The 21,837-nt window shown below is 47.7% G+C and overlaps 1 protein-coding gene across 16 annotated transcripts in view; it reads right to left on the bottom strand.

Moving 5' to 3' along the window:
* MICAL2 (microtubule associated monooxygenase, calponin and LIM domain containing 2) overlaps positions 1–21,837 on the bottom strand; it is a 223,567-nt gene that overhangs the window by 158,304 nt on the left and 43,426 nt on the right. For all 16 annotated transcript variants that reach the window (XR_011441127.1, XR_011441129.1, XR_011441130.1 and 13 more), the window contains one exon: positions 16,256–16,596. Coding sequence is in view for 13 of the 16 variants with exons in the window: in XM_070274785.1 (XP_070130886.1) it covers positions 16,256–16,519 (264 nt within the window). In the remaining 3 variants the exon portion in view is untranslated. The remainder of the gene's footprint in view (positions 1–16,255; positions 16,597–21,837) is intronic.

Raw genomic sequence — 21,837 nt, 5'->3', positions numbered from 1 at the left:
TTTCAAACTACTACATCCATCCAAGGAGCTTCATGTTCTTACTGAGACCCTCGAATAAGCAAATACTCAAATGTGGAGTTCTAAAGTCATGAATTCGTAAATACGAAGTCATGCTGCTGTCCACCCTAAATATCTGAGGCAAGATTTCTTTTGAAAAGAAAGGTAAGAATAATGTCTGAGCCCCGTCTCCTTAACACCCACTACTGAGTGTTGAAGAAATGCTGGAGGTACAATGGGTGTCATATTTTTCTGAGAGTCACTGTCTACACTGAACTCCTCAAACAAAGGTTGTTCAACTGAACACTAAAGTCTGGGACCCCTGATTTTGAACATTCTCGCATTCCTCCATTTATCCCCGTGAAATCCCAGGCAAGTCCTTTATCCCAAGGAAGCCTCAGTTTCTTCACCTACAAAGTAAAAGATGGTAATGCCAGCCCTCAGTACGTCACAGAGTTCCTGTGGGAATCAAATGAGATACTGGATGCAAAATTGCTCTATAAGCAGAAAGCCTTACCCCATTGTGAGGCATTGCTAAATTCTAACCAACGATGTCACTCAGCATGATCTGGAGCCCCAGAGAAAATCCGAGAGGGGAAAGATACAAGAGGTCCCTGCAGCGCTAGAAGGGGTCATAAATCAGTGCCATCCACACCTGTCGCTGAGTTCAGCAGTAGCAGAAGAAAGGCCAACGACATGCTCTTTGTGGAAAATCTTCCTGCCAAGAAAATAGGAAAACACTGGAAGAGTTTGGACGTGCTAATACTTAGGTTTACACTTCCTTGCATAACTCACATTCTCTTTTCCCTCAAGGACCACGGTTCATGCGCTACACCTCGGCGCCTCTCTGAGGAGAGTTTCAAGGAGGTGGTGACCTACCACATCCCACGTCTGAAAGAGGCCAAGTAGACGAGGATGCAAAGGTAGTCACAGTCTTGGCTAACTCTGAGGCCCCCAGTGACCCTGAGAAAAGCATTTCTACTGGTGCCGTGGGAATGAAGCCAGGTTACAGTGGGAACAAAGGGAGGTGAAGCCACGGGAGACAGGAGTAGAGAAATGATCTTCCTCAGGATTTGGTCAAGAAGGGAAGAAGAAACAGAGCTGATGACAGCGGTTTTCATGAGAAGTAGGACAGCAGCTTAAAGGGAAGGGGCTGAAGGGTAGAGAGGAAGATAAAGGATGGGGACCATTTAGACAGAAAACCAGCTGGGCTTTCTTAAAAGGCTGTCTTGGCAGCACTAAGACGCTCAGCATCGAGTTTTCATAACTTGGTACTGAGACCATCTCATCAGGCTTTGCTACCTCCTCTGACCGTGCCAGGTGGCCCTCGAGGACAGAATCAGAGAGTCAGATCTCCAAAGGTGAGTGAGCCTAAAGTCAGGGCATCGAGAAGCTGCTGAACCCGACTGCAAAGACAGAACATGGGCGCCAGGATGGGCAAGAACATGAAGCCAAGGGGAGGCAGGCTGACAGACGGGGAGAACGTGGAGGAGCTGGCTGTGGATGAAAACGTGGGCTGGCAGCAGGTTTTGTGAGAGCGACACAGTGAGAGACGCAGCAGCTTCGAGTTGTGGTTAGAGCAGAGCCTTTCAAAGGAGCGTTTAGGTGGAGTAGTTCCAGGTGGTGAGAAACTCCTAGGAGTGGCCCTGGGACCAGGTTGCTGAGGGGAAGGTGGGAGGTGGAAGCTGCTGGAGCCGCAAATGTCGAGGGCCTCGGAGGAGAGCCTGTTCAGCAGGCTGGACATCAGAAGTGCTGGAGCCCTGGCCAGAGGCAGGGTGGAGAAGAGGCTGAGCGCGAGGAGGGAGTGCGGCTCGTCTGGGACATGTGAGAAGGGAGTTCTGGACCACGAGGTTGGTGAGGTAGGAGAGCGGCCGATCACACAGGGCACCGGGCCAGCCTGGAGGTGGAACTGTCACGCACAGGCACTGAGGGGCCACGAATTAGAGCAAAAAGCCACAGTCAGATCTGTGCTTCAGAGGATGACTCCGCAGGGGTGGGTAGCCGGGCTGGAAGGGAGGAAAGGCTCAAGAGAGTTCAGAGACTGGCAACTGCCTCACCCTGGCAGGCGCTCACTGCCCCCACCACGGTAGGGGTGGTAGGAATGGAGAGAAGAGGATGGGTGTGAACAAAATGGCAAAGGAAGGGGCAGCAGGATGGACAACTGCCTGGGTGTGGGGGTCAGAAAGGAGATGGGACTCCAAGATGACTGCAGGGTTTTGAGCCTTCAGGACTCGAGGAAACAGAGGAAGAGAAGCAGGTTTCAGAAAGAAGGTGGCGAATGTGGTTTAAAAGTGCCAAGGAGCACCCTGAAGATGTCCATAGTTACCTAAATGGCATCTTGGGGCCCAAAAGGGAGGTAAGGGCCAGAGATACATCTTCATGGGGGTGACAGCTGAGCACAGCTGAGACTTCCCTGAAAAGCACACCCAGCAGAAGCAAAAGGAGTCAGAGACAAGCCCATGGAGGACAGCAAGGATGGACTATGGGGAAGGAGGAAGAGCCTGAAGACGACTGTGAAAAACGGGTCAAAAAATTTGTGTCACTCCTTTGTTCAACAAAGGTGCCAAGAACAAACAATGGAGAAAGGAAAGTCTCTTTAATAAACGGTGTTGGGAAAACTGGAGAGCCACATGCAAAAGAATGAAAATAGACCATTTTCTTATATTGTACACAAAAATTAACTCAAAATGGATTAAAGACTTGAATCTAAGACCTGAAATGATAAAACTTCTAGAAGATAATATAGGCAGTACGCTCTTCAACATCAGTCTTAGAAGCATCTTTTTGAATACCGTGCCTACTCAGGCAAGGGAAATGAAAGAAAAAATAAACAAATGAGACTACATTAGACTAAAAAGCTCCCGCAAGGCAAAAGAAACCAGGAACAAAATGAAAAGACAACTCACCATCTGGGAGAAAATATTTGTAAATCATATATTCAACAAGGGGTTAATTTCCAAAATATATAAAGAACTCACACAACTCAACAACAAAAAAACCCAATCAAAGAACCCAACCAAAAAATGGGCAGAGGAGATGAACAGACATTTCTCCAAAGAAGATATACAGATGGCCAACAGGCACATAAAAAGATGTTCAACATCACTAATAATCAGGGAAATGCAAATCAAAACTACACTGAGATATCACCTTACACTCCTTGGAATGGCTATAATTAACAAGAAAAAAGAACAAATGTTGGAGAGGATGTGGAGAAAAGGGAACCCTCATACGCTGCTGGTGAGAATGCAAACAGGTGCAGCCACTATGGAAAACAGTATGGAGATTTCTCAAAAATTAAAAATAGAAATGCCATATGATCCAGCTATCTCATTACTGGGGATTTATCCAAATAATAGGAAATCAACAATACAAAGAGATTTATACGCCACTATGTCCAATGCAGCATTATTCACAACAGCCAAGATGTGGAAGCAACCCAAGTGCCCATTGACTGATGATTGGATAAAGAAGATATGGTATAAATATATACAATAGAATACTACTCAGCCTTAAAAAAAGACAAAATTGCACCATTTGCAACAACATCTTTGGACCTTGAGGGTATTAAGCGAAATAAGCCAGACAGAGAAAGACAAACACCCTATGATTTCACTCATATGTGGAAGATAAACAAACACATGGACAAAGAGAACAGATTAGTGGATACCAGAGGGGAAGGGGCTTGGGGATGGGCATAAGGGGTAAAGGGGCACATATGTATCATGATGGATAAAAACTAGACTATTGGGGTTGAGCAAGAGGCAGTCTATACTGAAATTGATATACAATAATGTACACCTGAAATTACACAATGTTATAAACCAATATGACCTCAATAAAATAATTTAAAAATTTTTTTAAAAAGTTGTGTCACAAATCCAATAGGACAGTTTCATGAAGGAGGAGGAGGTAATTAACAGCTACCAGGCATTCGAAATGCTTTATGTACATTCTGCACATAAGCTTCACCCCAGCCGCGTTAGATAATAACTGTTATTATTGTTGCCATTTCATACGTGAAGAAACAGAGGCTCCAATAGGCAAGGTCACACTACTGAGTAAGCAGTGCAGCTGGCATTCAAAGAGAGTTCTTAGAATAAAACCTGAACTTGTTACCATGGACTACAAGGAAGGCCCTTCAACCACATGCCTCCTGTCCATCCAGCCCCCACCTCATCTAGCGTCATCTCTCCTTTGCCCACCTCACTCCAGCCCCCTCTAGGATGCCTGGCTGCTTCTTCCAACTGGCCAAGAGCTTCCTCACCTCAGGGCCTTTGTATCTGCTGCCCACTGAACAACCAGCTCTTTGCCTGGCTGGCTGCTTCTCACCTGGAGATCTCAGCTTAATGTCACCTCCCTGACACCCTGTCTAGAATCAACTCCCTTCCCCCTCATTCTCTCTCGTACAACATCCTATTTACGTCCTTCTTGGGATGACATGATAAAATTATCTTTGTGTTTCTGTTCTCTCCTGACTAGAGAGAAAGTTCCACAAGCATAGGGGCCTTCTCTGCTGTCTTCCTCCTCTCTGGCACCCGGCATAGAGAAGTGGCACTTAGAGAGTGCCACTAAGTAAGTGAGTGAATGAGGAAATTAAGGAATACACTCCTTGGGTGGTGTTGAGTGCTGTGGACAATCAGGATTTTTTCCATCCAAGAAGACTTCAGATCAGAATATCCAGTTCTGCCCTAACCGTGCCAGCAAGGCTGGTCTAAGCCTGTTCCTAATCTGCTGGTCTCTGGGGAAAGAGCAAGAAGCTGCTCGAAGACACAACGAGCACAGGATGCAATAAATTCCTTAGGCCTGAGACAGCTGTTACTCACTGATGGGAGAGACTAGCCTACCTTCACTTCTTCATCTCCAAGATTTCGCAATTCCTTCCATGAGGAAGTCAGACCATCTGACTCTCCGTTCAAATCCCTCGTGTGGCTTTTACATCTCATTCAGAGACAAAGGTAAAGTCCTTCCAGTGGTTTCGAGGCCCACAGATCGGGTCCCCCACTCTCTTCTTGGACTCACCTCTTCCCACCCTGGCCTGGCTCCTTCCAGCCACATTGGTCTCCTTGCTGTTTTGAGAACATGCTGCATATGCTTGCTTGTCAGCATCTCTGCACCTGCTGATGCTCCCTTTGTCTACAGTTCTCTTCCCTCTAAGAGCCACATGCCCACGTCCTCCCCTTCCTTCAGGTCTCTGCGCAAATGTCACCATCCTGTAGAAGCCTTCCCAGCACATCTATAGAAAACAGCAACCCACTTCCGAGTGGGGCACCCACGTCCCCCCACCTCCATTTATTTTCTCCCTAGCATTTACCACCACCTCACACACACGCACACACACACGTATGCACACGCAGCCCGCACACATGTATTTACTGTCTGTTTCTCACTGAGAAGGACACAAACTCCGAGATGGCAGGAATTTTGTCTGTTCTCTTTACTGCTGTATCCCCGGGGTCCGGCATGGAGTCAATCTTCAAAATGACTTTTTGAATGAATTAATAATTGTGAAAAATTTACTTCAGGGATGGCAATTGAAAAAATAAGAGTAAGTGGAAACAGTTTGGTGGTTCCTTAAGAAGTTAAACACAGAATTACCACATGACTCAGCACTTCTGCTCCCAGGTATACACCTCACAGAGCTGAAACAGGAACTCGAACTGATTCCTGCACGCCAAGTTCACTGCAGCACGATTCACCATAGTCAAAAGGTGGACACAACCCAAGTGTCCATCGCTGAATGAACAGATAAACAGAATGTGGCGTATGCATACCATGGAATACTATTGAGCCTTAAAAAGGACAGACATCCTGACCCAGGATACAACACGGATGAAGCTTGAGGACATTACGCTAAATGAAATGAGCCACACACAAAAGGACAACTAGGGTACGAGTCCACCCATATATGAAGTACTTGGAGCAATCAAACTCACAGAGACAGAAAGTAGAATGGTGGTTGCCAGGGGCTGGGGGAGGGGAGAGTGGGAAATTATTGTTCAGGGGTACAGAGTTTCCGTTTGGAAGGATGAAAAAGTTTGGGAGATGATGGTATGATGGTTGCATAACAATGTGAATGTACTTAATGCCACTGAACTGTATACTTAAAAATGGTTAAAATGGTACATTTTATGTTATGTATATTTTGCCACAATTGAAAAATAACCTCGGGGGTCCGGCCTGGTGGTGTAGTGGTTAAGTGTGCACGTTCCACCCCAGTTCCCGAGGTTCGCCGGTTCGGATCCCAGGTGCAGACATGGCACCACTCGGCAAGCCGTGCTGTGGCAGGTGTCCCACATATAAAGTAGAGGAAGATGGGCACCAGTGTTAGCTCAAGGCCAGTCTTCCTCAGCAAAAAGAGGAGGATTGACAGTGGCTGTTAGCTCAGGGCTAATCTTCCTCAAAAAAATAAAAATAAAAAAAACTCAGACAATTCAGTTACTGGAAAACTAAGTATGAGAGGAATACCTTGGATATGTAAATCTACTTTTTCAACCGTAGATTTTACAAAATCTAAATGCAGATTAAGTATTTCTGACTAAAATTTACCACCCAAATTGAAATGTGCTAATAGAGTAAAATATGCATGAGATTTCAAAGGCCTAGTACAAAAATGTAAAATATCCTATTAATAACTTTTATAGCGATTATATTTTGAACTGATATTTTTGATAAATTGGGTTAAATAAAACATGTTATTAAAATTGAAAAAAAAAAAAAAGGAACGAAGTTCTGATACATGCTGCCACATAGATGAACCTCAAGGGCATTATGCTAAGTGAAATAAGCCAGATACAAAAAGACAAATATTATGTGATTCTACCTATATGAAATATGTAGAATAGGAAAATTTATAGAGACAGAAAGTAGATTAAAAAAAAGTTACCAGGGCCTGGGGGGTCGGGGGAATGGAGAGTTATTCCTCAAGAATACAGAGGTTCTGGGGCTGGCCCAGTAGCATAGTGGTTAAGTTCACGTGCTTCCGTTTGGTGGCCTGGGGTTCATGGGTTTGGATCCCAGGCGTGGACCTACACACTGCTCACCAAACCATGCTGTGGCAGTGTCCCACATACAAAATAGAGCAAGATTGCCACAGATGTTAGCTCAACAACAATCTTTCAAGCAAAAAGAGGAAGATTGGCAATGGATGTTAGCTCAGGGCCAATCTTCCTCACCAAAAAAAAGAAAGAGTACAGAGGTTCTGTTTTGGGCATTGAAAAATTTTGGAAATGGAAAATGGTGATGGGTGTACAACATTGCAAATGTACTTGATGCCACTGAATTATACACTTAAAATGGTTAAAATAGTAAATTTTACGTTTTATATATTTATATGTATATATATTACCACAATAAAAAAACCAAAACATCAGGAATGGAAAAAAAAAAAAAGAGTAAATGGAAGAGATCACTTTCTGAAAGCAAGGGAGAACAACAGACACTCACAGTAAACTCTGTGCACGCTGGCTCGAAGGTGTAAGGGACACTTCCCTGGGCTTGCCCTACAGACGTGGACACGAAGGAGTTCTCCCAGGTAGGGCTCCTCACACTGAGACAGCTCTCCCTGGACAAAGGATCCGAGAATGGAAATCTTCCCACTGCCGAATTCCCACGGACAGACCTCAAGCAATAGCTTGCTCTGTATTTATGTCTCTTAAGACTGTGACACATATAGGATGCGTGGGGTATGCCAGGTGGCAGCAAAATATGTCACATACAGCTGCAGGCTCTGAGCAGGCTCTGAAGTTAGAACGCATTTGGGGTTTCTTCCCAAGAAGCTGCATGGAAGTTTAAGCTAAATAGTTTTTTATGTAATATAATTTAATGTATAATACTTAAAAGAATACATGTATATACTGTTATATTTACAACGTACTTCCCTAAGTATACACTTCTCTAACTCTATAAGTTCCACAGTACACTATTGGTATCGGTGTATATGTTAAACATACAGACAGCTGGTAGCCCCCAACTGACCGTCCTGTATCAGCTGAGATCTGTGTCAGCTCCCACCCTCGTCTCTTGCAAAACTCGTTTGCTGAAAGTCCAAGTGGGAAAAGATTCAGTTGCTTGAACCTGCAGGCATTTGGTTCTCTTGGACACGGTCTGACTTCTTCTGCCCAATCCTGCATCTTCCCCCGTTCCTTTCATAGGTACCGATTGCTAATGAACACCTTGCACTCCAAACACCTTTTAAGCATCTGCTTGTGAAGAATTCAACTTGTGACAAATACCTGCTACTCATCAGACATTATTCTAGGTGATGAAAAATCAGCAAAGAATATACAGACAAAAGGTCCTGCCCCCATGGAGCTTATATTTTAATTGGCTTTGTGGGAACACTTTTGTCTAAGTGATAAAGCAATGTATGAAGCTAGAGCAGCCTCTTATACCTTCTTCCTGCCTCGAAAAGCAGACGTAATGGATGGAGGTGCAGCAGCCATCTTGTGACTAGAAAGTGAGGAAAAGACTAGGGCTGCACTATCGGATTCAACAGCCATTAGTCACATGTGGCTCTGAAGCATCAGAAATGTGGTTATTCTGAGTTGAGATGAGCTATAAAACACATGCAGGATTTCAGAGACTTAATGCAAAAAAAAGAATATAAAATAGCTCAGTAATTTTTTATGTCAACTACACGTTGAAATGATAGCACTGTCTTAAATATTGGTTAAACAAAATATATTATTAAAATCAATTTCACCATTACTTTGTACTTTAAAAATGCAGCTATAGAAGATTTTAAATTACACATGTGGCTCCCATTCCATATCTATCGGATAGCACTGGCCTAGAGAATACAGCCACTGAATTTCCAGTCGCCGTCTCCCTCCCAACATCTGGCTAAAAAATAAGCCCCTATTCGTTTAAGTCTCTGCAGGCAGGTCTTTAGTTCCTTGCAGCCGAGTGCAGCCCTTTCTGATTAGGAAGGGAGAACAACCTGAGGCCTGGGACCAGGGAACCACCAGGACGCGTCCTGCAGCCGGAAGCTAAACTCAGACCAGGACCCCACCCAGCTGAGTAGGAGGTAGACAGACATATTCACGGCAAGTGGAAAAATCCCCTACCATGGAATATACTGATCTCCCAGATATTTTTTATTATGAAAAAAAGCAAAGTACAGCAAGAGTGTCTGACGAGCAGGAAAGAGGGAAGCCAGGGGACCCTTCCAGTCTGGGGAGCCGGCCACCAACTGCGCCATGGCTTCCTTTGCCCTACCCAGTGCTACACACTAATTTGGATAATCCTGGCCAGAGATTCCCCCAGGCCTTGTGCAACCCTGGGTGGGCCAGCAACTGCAAGAGGTTTTTCTTTTTTCTCTAAGAAAAAGAAGGCCCAGCCCTTCAGCCTCACAGGCCTACTGGCCAATTTCCCCATCCCCGAAAGCTTGCCGAGCAGCCAGATATTAGTGAAGGCACAGACAGGGTGTGGTCCTCGTCCTTGCAGCACAGGGAAAGGACGCTCAGCGATCAGTGCTCAGATGCACATTTGGACAGATGCTTCAATGAGGAAACAAAGGGATTGGCTGCTTCTGGCTTCTGCAAACCCTCCTGGAGGCTCGTAAATGCCAGGGCGCAGCCAGTGCAGACCCAGAAAGAAGAACTCTGCGTGTTTTAGACGACACTATTTGTGCAGCTCCAGAAAGAAACATCTTGAGCTACAGGGTTCATTCACTTAGTCCCTGAGCACTTTTCCCGTGCCAAGCCCTGTGCTGGTTGCTTGAGGCCTTGGGAGGAGCCAGACATGGTCCCTGTCCTCAGGGAGCTCACAGGGAGTAGGAAAGGGGAGAAAAGCAACTCAATGAGGGGCACCCATCAGCAAGATAGTGGTAGGACCAGAGTCTGGGAGCCATGGGGGGCACCAAACCCAACTAGGGACGGAATAAGAGAAGGGGAAGTGGAGAAGAGGTTAGGGAGCCCTCCCTGGAGGAGGTGATGCTTGCTTAAACTGACTCATAAAGAGAATGAATGAGCCAGGCCAGGAAGGGGCCCCTGTTCAGCATGAACAGGACAGATCCTCTGTGGGCCAGAGCTCTAAAAGCTCCCATTATGGGATGAAATTTTGAAGAGGGAAGTATAGACTTGTATCTGTTCTTCTTTTAAAGAGCATACACCTCTTACCGATAAAGCCAACTTCTTATTGAAACCACATATATGAAACGAGAAAGCACTATGCAGACGTTGGGGGTGACAGGAATTAAACTGCTGTGACTGTTATGGGGCGGCAGTGATCCCGACCGTGGTGCCGCTGGACTGCTCCTCACTCAGTGGCCCAGACTCCAGGACTCAGCAGGTGTCCATCCCAATGCCCACGCAGCCAAGCCAAGGAGATCCAAGTCGGCAACGTCCTGCTGTGGTAGCTCCCTTTTCAAAAGGGACTCTCCTGTCCCACTCCTGCACCATCGGTGCGAGGGCCCACTGGGGGAACCTCCCGGGAGGAGAAGCCGACAATGCTGTATGTCAATGCAGGGCACATACCCTTTGACTCAGAAATTCTCACACCACCCATCCCACATGCAGCTTCCGCGCGCATAGGAGTATGCAGGAGGAAATACTGCAGTAGCGTTTAACACAACTATCAACTGGAAGCAATATAGGCAGGTAAACGAAATGTGATAGAGCCATAAAATGGGACACCATAAAAAGCAGTGAAAATAAGAAAAGGGTTAGAGCCCCACGTACTGATGTAAAACAACCTCCAAGACATATTTGAGTGAAAAAAGCAAGGTGCACAACAAACATGCAAACAATTTTTGCATTAAAAGTGAAGGGAGGATGCACACATCCATATGCGTGCACACACGGGTGGAGACTTTTAGGAAAAACACAGTGGTCCCCTCTAGGGAGGTGACCTGGGGCCTGGGACAAACACTTCTCATCACAGTATATTTTCTTGTCCTGCTCGAATTATTTTTTATCACAAGCATGCATTTCTTTTTTCATTAAAGAAAATGAGTTAGTTTTTTCTTAAAAAGACAAAGAAGTCTTTATTTATAAACGTATTTATAAAATGAATATACAGTCAGCCTGGATTAACCACTTCCTATGAAGACAGCCAAAAAGGAGTTTTTTCATCTCAGTTTAATATTATTGGGAATTGAATTTACTCAAGCTCACAGATAATGTCCAATGCACATACTCAGGCAAAGCCCCCGGAATCCGTGTGGAGCTGTGGTGACAGTGTAGCATGACCACAAGCTGACTGGTAATCTGGGCTGGAAACCTGTGTGGTGTAGCATTGCCAGAAGCCCATTGTCAGGCAAGTGGACAGACCCAGAGTTTGTCTGAGCTCTTTGTTCGACTGCTACAGAATTTCACACCCCAGAGACCGGCCTCTGCTGGATGGTCTGTCTGCTACTGTCCGTATTAGGCAAAGGGCTACTTGACGTGCCCCAGCCAGCGCAGCAGAGCCTAGCTTTGAGGGCCCCGGTGGGTGATGTCAGAGGTCAGGAATGTGAGATAAGCTTATCCAGGCCAAGAGATAACAGCTTTCCGTTCCCAGCCTCACCCCTGCCCCCCTTCTCTCCCTCTGACCCTCTCCTCCTCCTGCTGTGCTGTACTAATGAGGCTCAGGAACTGTGTGATGAGTTGGGTTGTAAGCATTGCCGGGCCTTGGCTACCCCCCACTGGGGAGCCACCGCAGATGGGCAAGGTCACGTTCAGGAGCAAAAGGTGTGGGGTGACCCTGCTGGAGGCTCACAAAATGCAGACATTTCCTTCTCACAAGATAACCCAGGGGGTTCATCACATAGGCCGGCCCCGTTTCTGCTGGTGACAAGAGAGTCCGTGCGTCATTTCCCGCAAGTGTGTTTTTATGGCGAGGATGTACGAATGCCTTCTGTCTGAAGCGGTTACCTGTGATTGCTGAGCCACCCCACGGAGGTAACTGGGAAGTGGGGGGCTCATCCGGTGGTCCTCCAGGTCCTCTGTTTGACTGCAGGACCCTCTCTTCACAGCCTGGCCCCAAGAGGCCTTTCTCTCTCCCCTCCTCCTGTCATCCATCCAATCTGCTCTCTCGGTTCTCACCCCCTCCCCCCTCCCCACAAGTACCTTCATTCCCAGGACACGAGCAACACCCTTCCTGGACTATATCTCTCTGCCTTGTGCTGCCTCTAGCTCTCCCCTCAGCAAAGCAAGGCAAGCTCCAACTCATCTGTCAAGCCCCAAAGCATACCTCCTCTTCCAGGAAGCATTCCTAGACTACCCCAGTCACGCTTAGTCACTTTCTTTTCCATATTCCTGCAGAACAGTGCAGACACCTCTCTCATAGCACTTAGGATATTAATGATAACAATGACTAAACGCTTACTGATCACTTATTTATTATGTATTAGGCCGTGTTCTAAACACTTTACAGATTAACTTATTTAACCCTCACAGTAACTCCATGAAGGAAGTACCATTGTTATCTTCACATTACAGAGAATGTTACTGAGGATCAGAGATTTAAGTAACTTGCCCAAGGCAACAGAGCTATGAAGTGGCTGATAGCTACCTAGACGAGTGCCTGGCACACAGTAGCTGCCCAATAATTATTCACCCCATAAATGATTCAACAAGCTAATAAATACAGAAAATAGTGACATTTTTGTCTCCTCTATAGAAAGCTCAAGCGAAAACCACTTCTTATTAATCTTTGAAGCTATCTCCCCTTCAAACACCTTCTCAGGTATAGGGCACTGGAAACAGCTAATGAATGAATGAACAAAAGAATATACAAGCAAACCCATCAATAGAACCCAAATCCAGGCAATGCCACCCACTAGTTTCAGCCAAACAGCTTCCGCTTCCTGGGCCCCATTTGTCATTTGTCAAATGCAGAGACTGTACACAACAACCTTTCAAGTTCCTCCTAGCATTAAAGGCACATATAAAATGAACACCCAGACTCCATGACTTTGGGATGATGGCAATTCCCATACCAAATTGTATATTGCCTTTTCTTCCGGGTTGTTTTCCCTGGAACATTACACAACGGGATGTGGCAATTGATGCGGGTACTACTATCGGTTCTCAAAGAGTTCACTTGGCTTGCTCCTTGGTTCTCTCCATTCTCATCCAAACAGATCACACCCAGAGAAAGAAGGATTAAGGGCCTGGGAAAACCCTCATAAATAATAATCAATAATTAATAATGAGCTCAAGTTAGATTATGCAACCTGCACCTAAGCCACTGCTATAGTGACCTTGAAGGTTCTTCTCTCTGTCCCTTGTCCCCTGAACCAGAGGCTTTCTTCTCCAAACAGATCCTGGTCACCAATCTCCCTCACCATCAGCACCATCACCACCATCACCACCATCGCCAACACACACTCACACACACTCACACACACTCACTCACTGCTGGCAGGAAGGGAGCCACACTGCTTACTTAGCACATGGTTGGGGCTGATTAATGCTTGCGAAACACTAAAGCCGACCCCCTCCAGACAGTGCAGATGTGCAACCACATCAGCGCAAAGGTGGGAGTTCTGGCTGAATTTCATTCATTCCCACTCTACCTGTTGCTAGCCAGGAGCTTGGCTATGTCCCTGCCACCTGACACACTTGTGCTGTACAGCTTGGCCTTAATGATCAGCCATGTGCATGCTAACGCCCGGCAGTTCTTGTTCGGCTAACGCTCAGCGTAAACTACCAGACCAAGAGATATCCAAACGAGGTGGGTGAGCAAGACAGTGTCTGTTCACGTCGGAAGAAAGGGAGGACCATGTTCTGCATTTTGTTTGACTCACAACAAGGAGTACAAGTACCAGGTTCTTAGAGCTGAGCATTCACGATCCATGAATCCAAGACGGAGAGGGCCTGCACCATAACCGGAGCGCAAATCAACAGCCAACCGGAGGATACCTGTTGTTTATCTGTCTCGCACCTCCATGTCCTTGGGGCCCTGCTCCTCTCTCATGTCAATCATGTGATGCTTGAAAGGGCTGCCAAAGATGGTAGGTAGCTCCCCTGGCTTCGGCCACAATAATTGGCCCAGGGGTGAGCCAATCAGAATCCTTCCCTTGATTTTTTTCAATGTCAAGCAGGAAGAGAAAGGGTCTAGCCTTTTGGGCCACAGAACTATGAAGATATGAACTAGAGGCTACCAACATGGAGAAAATCCATTCGCAGGAGGGAAAAATGGAGCTAACACAGAGCAAAACATCCAGAAAGAGACAAAAAGAGGGAGGATGGGAAAGACTGTGAGTGTCTGGACCTTCCTGTTTATATGAGCTAATCATGTCCCTGTTTGTTTAGGTTAGTGTGAGTTGGGTTTCTGAAATGTACAGCTAAAGTGGCCTAACACGGTCACAACCGCATATAGAGTGCGTTCACAAATGTATCTTCTGTTCTTCGGAATCTAGGTCATTTTTATGAGATGGGTTGCCACACATTTGAAATGTCTCTGTTCCTCCTCCTAAGAAAGGAGTAAAAATTCCTGGGTGAGAATCACTCTTGCTCAGCATCAGTAACCAAAGATGTAAGTTCTTTCCCTTTGTATCTCTGGCACCAATGTTGACCTGCCAACCACAGGATGTGAGGACTGTTCTATTTCAAGCCATCAAAACTGTAAAACAGGGGCTGGCCAGACAGGCTAGGCAACTGGCTAGTGATGTTTGAAGAAGGATATCTTCATAGTGGTCAACCCTCCGTTCCATCCTCCTGCGGGCTCACTCCCTCAGCAGGTCTGTCTTCAGATCTCCGAGGGATTCCCTCAACAGCTAGAAACCGCTGGGTGTATGGGGCATAGCATTTCCTAATAAAACAAGACCCCTGAAAACCTTCTCTGAGAAAACATATTGCAGCCCAGCCACCTGACTTCTATGGGGTCTTTCTAAAAGAAAGCCATCATATGCATCCCCATATGATGCTTTGAAAGCTAAAATCTTCCCCTTCTCTAAGTCTGAAGAGCTGCCGAGTGATGTATGAACCATGAATTTACAACTAGGAAGGGAGGTGCTGGGTGGGGGTGGCACCCAGGATACTGGCTGCACCCCTTTCTCCCCCTCTTTTCTTTCACACTTCCATCTTCTCTATGTAAGGCTGAAGCTTGGCAGGTTATGGGGTGGGGCACTGCCTGGATGGCTAGCACGCTCTGAGCTGAAGCGACTGGTCTGTTTGGTTACCCATGCAATGCTCTTCTTGTGCAATGGACAGTCGATGCGCCCCAGGCTCGGAGGAGCTTGCCAGCTGTCTCCCCGGGGGCAAGGGAAAGCAGCCGTATCCCATGATGGACACAACGGCTCCTCATCACCAAAACAAAACCACAACAGTCCTGATCACCATGGAGAGTTCAATCCTCTTGTCTGGGATTGGCACTGACTAGAATTCCAAGGGCTCTGGCTGAGCTACCTCCTGAGAGGTCTAAATACAGTACGCTCACTTTTAATCTAAACATACAGCTTGGACCAGCGCCCAGGCTGACAGCCCCCAAGGGCCCACTGGAAAGTCTTGACTTCTGGGTGCCCATTCGGCGATAGGCATTGCAGAGATACAGAGAGGTGATGTGCTGGTCAGCCCCATGTTCACCGATGCTACCTATGGTCAAACAGTGGGGGACGTAATCAGCTTAGGGAGGGTTAACTGCAAGTGGGATCCTGAGCAGAGAAATCCTTCTGGGAAAGGGCTGGGGAGGGGAGAATGTGGAGATGTGGGGAGGAAGAGAAAGAGAGAGGGAGGAAGGGCACTAAGGACCAAAGACCTATTTCTTAGTCAATTCATTACAAGTCAGGGGACCTTTCTAAAGTGCTTGCTCCCAGGGGAACACAATTCTTTAATTATGCCTCGCCATGGAATTTAGGACTTAAACCCTTGAATCAGACAGACCGAGGTTGCCATCTAATTGTGTGACCTTGGGTAAGATAATTGATTCTCTTTCCATCTCTCTAAAATGGCCCAAAGGACCACGTGGGTGGGTGCAATGAGACCATGTACATAAAGTGCCTAGCACGTAGAAATAAATAGTAGCTACTAGAAGTCGTAGTGGTGGTAGTAAGAGTAGAAGTAGGATGGCGTCAAGCATGCCGTCGGTTTCTCTGCAGTGGAGAGGGCACAGGAAGAGTAGCTGAAGCCACCACAATAAAGTGGAAGCACCCACCTTATATGGATAAGTTGTGCCTGTATAAACAAAGGAAGCCTTCAACCGAGCCAGACGGTTTAACACACCCACACCTCTTACGAACCTTAGAATGGCAAAATGGAACAGGTCCTAACCTCCCAACCAGTCAACCCGTGTGCCCCACAGTGTGGGAAACGTCCACCAGGGCTCTCCCTACCTTGGTGTTCATGCACGACTTCCCTCGCTTATACTCCTTGTGGGATCCACGCTTGTCCAATTTGTACCACAGGGCCTTGGCCTTCCAGCTGGTCACCTTGGATTTGAGCTTGGAATAAAAGTTTCTGTGGTCCAGTGGGTCTAGGTCCAGGTGCCGTGTGAGGATGTTAAAGGCCTGGAGGGTGCCTTTGCACGTGGAAGCCTGGACAAAGTTCTCGAAAATCTGCCCGGCCTGAGTCTGCTTCTCGTCTTCGTTTTCCCCCATGGTCCAGCAGCCGCGTGGAGCGGTGGTGTGGAGAGCGTGGAGGAGAACACCATGAAGTTCCCGGAGAAGCGTCACACCTGCAAAGGCAGGGGGAGGCAGGGGTGAGCTCCGTGGCCACCAGGGTAGGGTGGGGAATGGGTGCTGACAGTCAAAATAAAATCCCTGTAAGATACTAAATATAACACTTAATACAAAACAAATAATCTACAGAAAACGTACACTCAAACCTTCCAACCTGGCGATGCTGCCTTGCTGGCAATCTCTTTCTCCCCAACATTCTGCTCTTCTCGCTGGCTAAAAAGAAGCATAGATTGCTCAAAGCTATACCCTGGCTGAGGTCAATATTACCTGGTCAATCTTGCTAAGACCTAGATAGTTCTAGGAATAGGAGCTAGTAAAAGGAAAAAGCCAGAAAAGCACTCTAGGTTTACCACCATTGAAAACCTACAATTCTTGCTCCTGCAAATTGGTTGACTGATATTAACGTCACCTAGTAACATGACTCCAGTGAGCAGACCAAAAAAATCAAACCACATGCCTCCCTAGATTTCAGGACCATCCCACCTACCCTTAGACGTCAGACTTTAAAGTCTGCCTTCATTAGTCATTAGCAGGTCTGTCCCCTACACAGACGACAAATGGCCACTTTTCCAAACTTCTGTCTGTTCCTGGTCTCTGCTGGCAGCACAGCATCTACCTCAGTCAGACACACAGAAAGACAGAGACACATGGATCTCCTCCCAATGGGCGAAAGGGGTCTGTGCTCTGTAAGCCCAAGCTGTGAGCTATTTGGAACAAGTGCTCGGGCTGATGCGGGGGAAATGGGATGGGTGTTCATTCACACCACAAAAATAGCTTGCCTGGGTGTTGGCCACCGTCCTTTCTCTCTGCAATACTATAACCTCAGGCATTTTTTAGGAAAGTCATTTAAGTTTCAAAAGAACAAAAATAAATTAAAGCTGATTTTCCAAAGCACTACTATTTTTCCAGAATCCAAAGCTAGTGCAAGAAGATAGGCGTGGAGGAGCTGGGGCTGGCCAGCTGTCAGTAGGGCGTGAGGGGGTCTGTAAAGGATAGGATACAGCATACCAAGCTCCCCCAGACAGAGGCCCGGCAGGAGGAGGGCAGCAAACACACAGAGACAAGGCCCTCAGGCTGCGTGGCTTCCCACCCTCCAGACAGCAACGCTATTGTGGGTGCATTGGGATGGCAGGCTGGCCTTATAATACTAAAAGCAGAGAATGGTGTTTATCTTCTTCCTTAATCTTTTACTCATTCACTTAGCAACAATTACTGGTGTCTTTGTAAGGGATGCAGACATGTGGCCCAGCAAGGTAGAGGGGCCCACCAAGCGCTGATTACAAGACAACAGGCGAGCGCTTGTGGCCTATGAACACAGTGCATGGACACCCAGAGCAGGAGGTGTCCAACAGAGCCCAGGGGAGCCACGAGAGGGAAATGCCAAACACGACAATGTTAGGAACGAGGCAGATGTCATTAGAAGACTGGGGGATGGATGTTTCAGGCCAAGGAAACACTGCACAAAGGCGTGAATCTGGAAAGAGCCAGGACAGCTGCAGAATGACAGTAAGTTCAAGGCGTCGGGAGTTCAAAACTTGTGACAAGGTGGGGAGGCCATATCCAGGGCAGATCGTGGAGGGGGCCTGGCTTCTCCAGTGGGCTGTGGGGTACAGGAGACGTAGCTGCAGGATGAGACAAGTCTTTGGGAAGATAAGATGGCAGAGGGTGGACTGGAGAAGGAGGCGGCTATGAGGAAAGAAACTGGGAGAGCTAGGGGACAAGAAAAGCATGAACACGAATGTTGTAGGGCGGCCCGGCTGGGTACCACCTGTGAGGAGCAGCCTGCTGGGGGCAAACGAGCTCTTAGACACTGACTAGCACGGGGGCACCGGCAACAGGATAGGACCCCTCCCTCCCTTCCCTCTTTCCCCAAGAACTTGCAATGTGCCCGGCACCATGTTCGGCTGAAGGGAGAAGAGCGCATTCCCTGCTCCAGGCCTAGCCAAGTCCCACTCTTCAGCCAGGCCCCCCACCTCCGTGAGAACCTACCTGGCTGCTTGGGCCCCCTCAACTCAGCACATTCAGCCAACTTGGAAGGCTGGCTCTGTGCTTTGCCTGGTATGGATAAGACATGGATTCCCTCACAGATGCTCTCTGGGCTCCTGTAATGTCCGTGGCGCCTCCTTTGGCATCACTCACATAAACACTGCCTCCTACTTGTTTCAACTTTGCCCGTGTGCAAGATGTGCCACCCAGAGAGCATCAACAGAGAGCACGACTTGTTTGCTTTTCAGAGCGTATTAACATCCTCAGTCTTTGCCTATCTTTGGATCCATTTTGTGACTAAAGAAAGGATGCAGTAGCTGAGTGACAAGCACAAAGCTACCTGAATTCAAATGGCATCCTGCCGTCCTTTCTGAGGATGGGCAGCTGGTGTAGAGAAAACCACAAGGCTTTGGGGCTTCTGGAGCCCGAGTCCAAAACTCAACTTGGCCCTTCACTGTCCCACATGACCTCACTCAAGCCACTTAAGCTCTGAGCCTCAGTTTCTTCTTTGTAAGAGAGGGATGATAATCTGCAGCTTGCAGGGCTGCCGTGAGGGGCGAGATCCTGTGTGATGGCTGAGCCTGGCCCTGGGAGGCGCTCGGTGGATGTGGAAATGTGTGCTGCATCCATCATGTGGGGCAGATTTGTATCCGGGGAATGCACCAGTTTGAAAAATAGTTTCGTAAATCACTTCTCCAAGTTGCCACTCCTCCTGGTTCAAAATGGCAAACTGTTTAGAGGCATCAAGTCCGACCTGATTCCCAGAGAATAATTTACAAACTGGAAGAACCTGTCCCCGCCCAACTCCAGCTGCCTCCCCTCCTCCGCCAAAAGAAAAACGACCCACTTAATCTTTGGGCTCCAGCAGAAAGAGCCAAAGGGGGTGCTGGGTGGGCGTGGGAGCTCCAGGAACCAGCTCTTATCTGGAGTGAGATAAGGGGAGGTGGAGGGAGACGGCTAGACGGGGGGCGGATAAGCGCTGCCCCAGTCTGCACCCCAGCAGCCAGTACCAGGCTCAGACCTGCCTCCCTGGATCTAAACGATCTAGTCTCAACCCTTAAAATCAGCTTTCCAATTTAAGTCAAAGACCTTAAACCACTCTAACGCCCGTGCAGGGTAAGTTTCCTCACAGAAGAACATGAGGATATTTAGAGGCTGGCAAACCCGCATGTGAATCTCACCCCACACACTTGCTAACTGTGTGACCCTGGGCATTCTGATCCACCTCAGCCTGTTAAGTGGGGATACTACTACTCACTTGACAGGGTTGTAAGGAATAAACACCATCACGTAAGTGATGTACACAGCACCTTGGCAGCTACATGATAACCAGCCCTCATTACTATTCTTCAAATGGCCCAAATGTCACCAAACCGGAAGGAAGGAAAAAAGGAACATAATTGATGACCACTGGGTCTAGCTTCTCAGGTCAAGGAATTATATATACTTTAAAACTAGAAGCCATGGGCTTTCAATTCAGAAGATCTGGGTTCAAATCTACTTCCTAGCTGTGTAGCCTTGGACAACTCACTTAACTTCTGAGTTTTAAGTTTCCCATACATAAAGTGGGAAACCTCCTATGAGGAAGTTTGGGCAATTGACTGAGGACATACATGGTACAGGTGGTTTTGTTAATGAGCTAGAAAGACTGACTTAGAAGGACTCCGTGAGTCTGAGTCTGAGCTTCAAGCCTTTTCTTCCAGAAACTGGAACGTGACACTTTTGGTGGACACCCCCTTTTGCCCCCAAAGAAGAAGGTCAAGGATTAGCTAAATCAGAGGACCCTAGGTAACAGCTCTTGCTAAAGTCTTCCTTGTCAGCCACCACCCAGCTGTTGCCTTTTTGGAGTTCGATACGAAATATAAATAAAACCAACTACCCAGAAACATGAAACATTTCTGCATTTTCTGGGAAGAAACAAGACGTGATGCTTTAGTTTCCAAGAATAGCCTTGAAGCAATTTGGTTTTTGCCAACTGGAGTCCCTTATTTGTGGTTCTGCCTTTGTGACTTCATGAGTCACAAAGCAGTTCCCTTTCCCTGCCTCCGGCTGCTACAAATTAAAACTCAGGGCCTCAGATTGCCAGTGACAGCTTTGGTAATGGGCTCGGCCCATGGCATCTGGGAAACAAAGTTCCAGGTTTATGCAAAGTCCCTGAGAACCTCTCAAAACGAAAAGAGGAGCCTCCTGGCCCAAGAGTCACAGTGCACTCACATTTAGGACTCCTGCACCTTCTGCCTTCCCTGGGCCTCCTCGCCTGCCAAATGGCATCCAACAGTGCGCTCAGGTGATGGATGAGTGATGGAGGTCTGCAGAAGCTTAAGGAGGCTGGAGCAACACGGGGCGGAACCTTCCCACAAAGCAGCAGTGTGGCCCTCAACCCCCTGCTCAGCCCTCAACCCCACCCTCAAGGCTCGCAGACGAGATGCATTTCAAGATAAATCTAAAAACCAAACCCTCTTGCCATTCCCACTGCCAAGCTCCCTGTTCAAACTTATTATCTCCCAGGTTTCCCTCACCAAGGGGCCGCTGGGCAGGGCCAGCTTCCTCAGTAATGAAATGGGGGTGTTCACCCCCAGGCATTCACAGAGGGTCAGAAGGACTAAAAGCCCAGCTCTGTGCCTCGAACACAAGACCCTGGGTCATGGCTACCTGGATTCAACACCTGAGATGAGGTGGAAACCAGCTGGGGCCTCAGCAGTGGGCACTGCCTCCTGCACACCTGCTTCTCTGCAGAGCCCAGCACGGGTGGAACCCCAGGCTCCCAGGTGACGCCTGCAGACATCATCACCTTCCCACTCAGCCCAGGGAAGCCTGCTTTCCATCCACCAGGGCATGTGGCAACCTACATGAACCAAAAGGGGCAACTCCCAGGGTTGGGAAGGGACTGAAAGGGCCCCCTTGTCCTCCTTGTAATCCCCTTCCAGGCGGGGTCCCCAGCCTTCCCTTGGTCGCCTCCCCAGATGGAGAGCACAGTGCCTCCTGGGGCAGCCACTCCACCCTCTCTCCTCAGCCTGGAAGAGAACCTCAGTGAGACCAACGCTTCTGAGTTGTTCCCAGGGAGAGCAATCTTGTCTCTCCAACAGTCTTTTTCTGTTCCTGGTTTCAGCCCTTGAGATCACCCAGAGGAGGTCAAAGCCCTTCCCAGGCAGCATGAGCTCACACGTGCAGTCTTCTTACACAAGCCACGTGGAGCCCCTACTAGGAAAGCTCATGAAAACACATTCAAGAGACTACTGTGAAAGCCCAAA

Source organism: Equus caballus, chromosome 7 (assembly GCF_041296265.1).
Source record: "Equus caballus isolate H_3958 breed thoroughbred chromosome 7, TB-T2T, whole genome shotgun sequence".
Taxonomy (NCBI): Eukaryota; Metazoa; Chordata; class Mammalia; order Perissodactyla; family Equidae; genus Equus; species Equus caballus.
The sequence above is the reverse complement of the archived record's forward strand: the minus strand, read 5'-3'. Positions and strand labels throughout refer to the sequence as shown.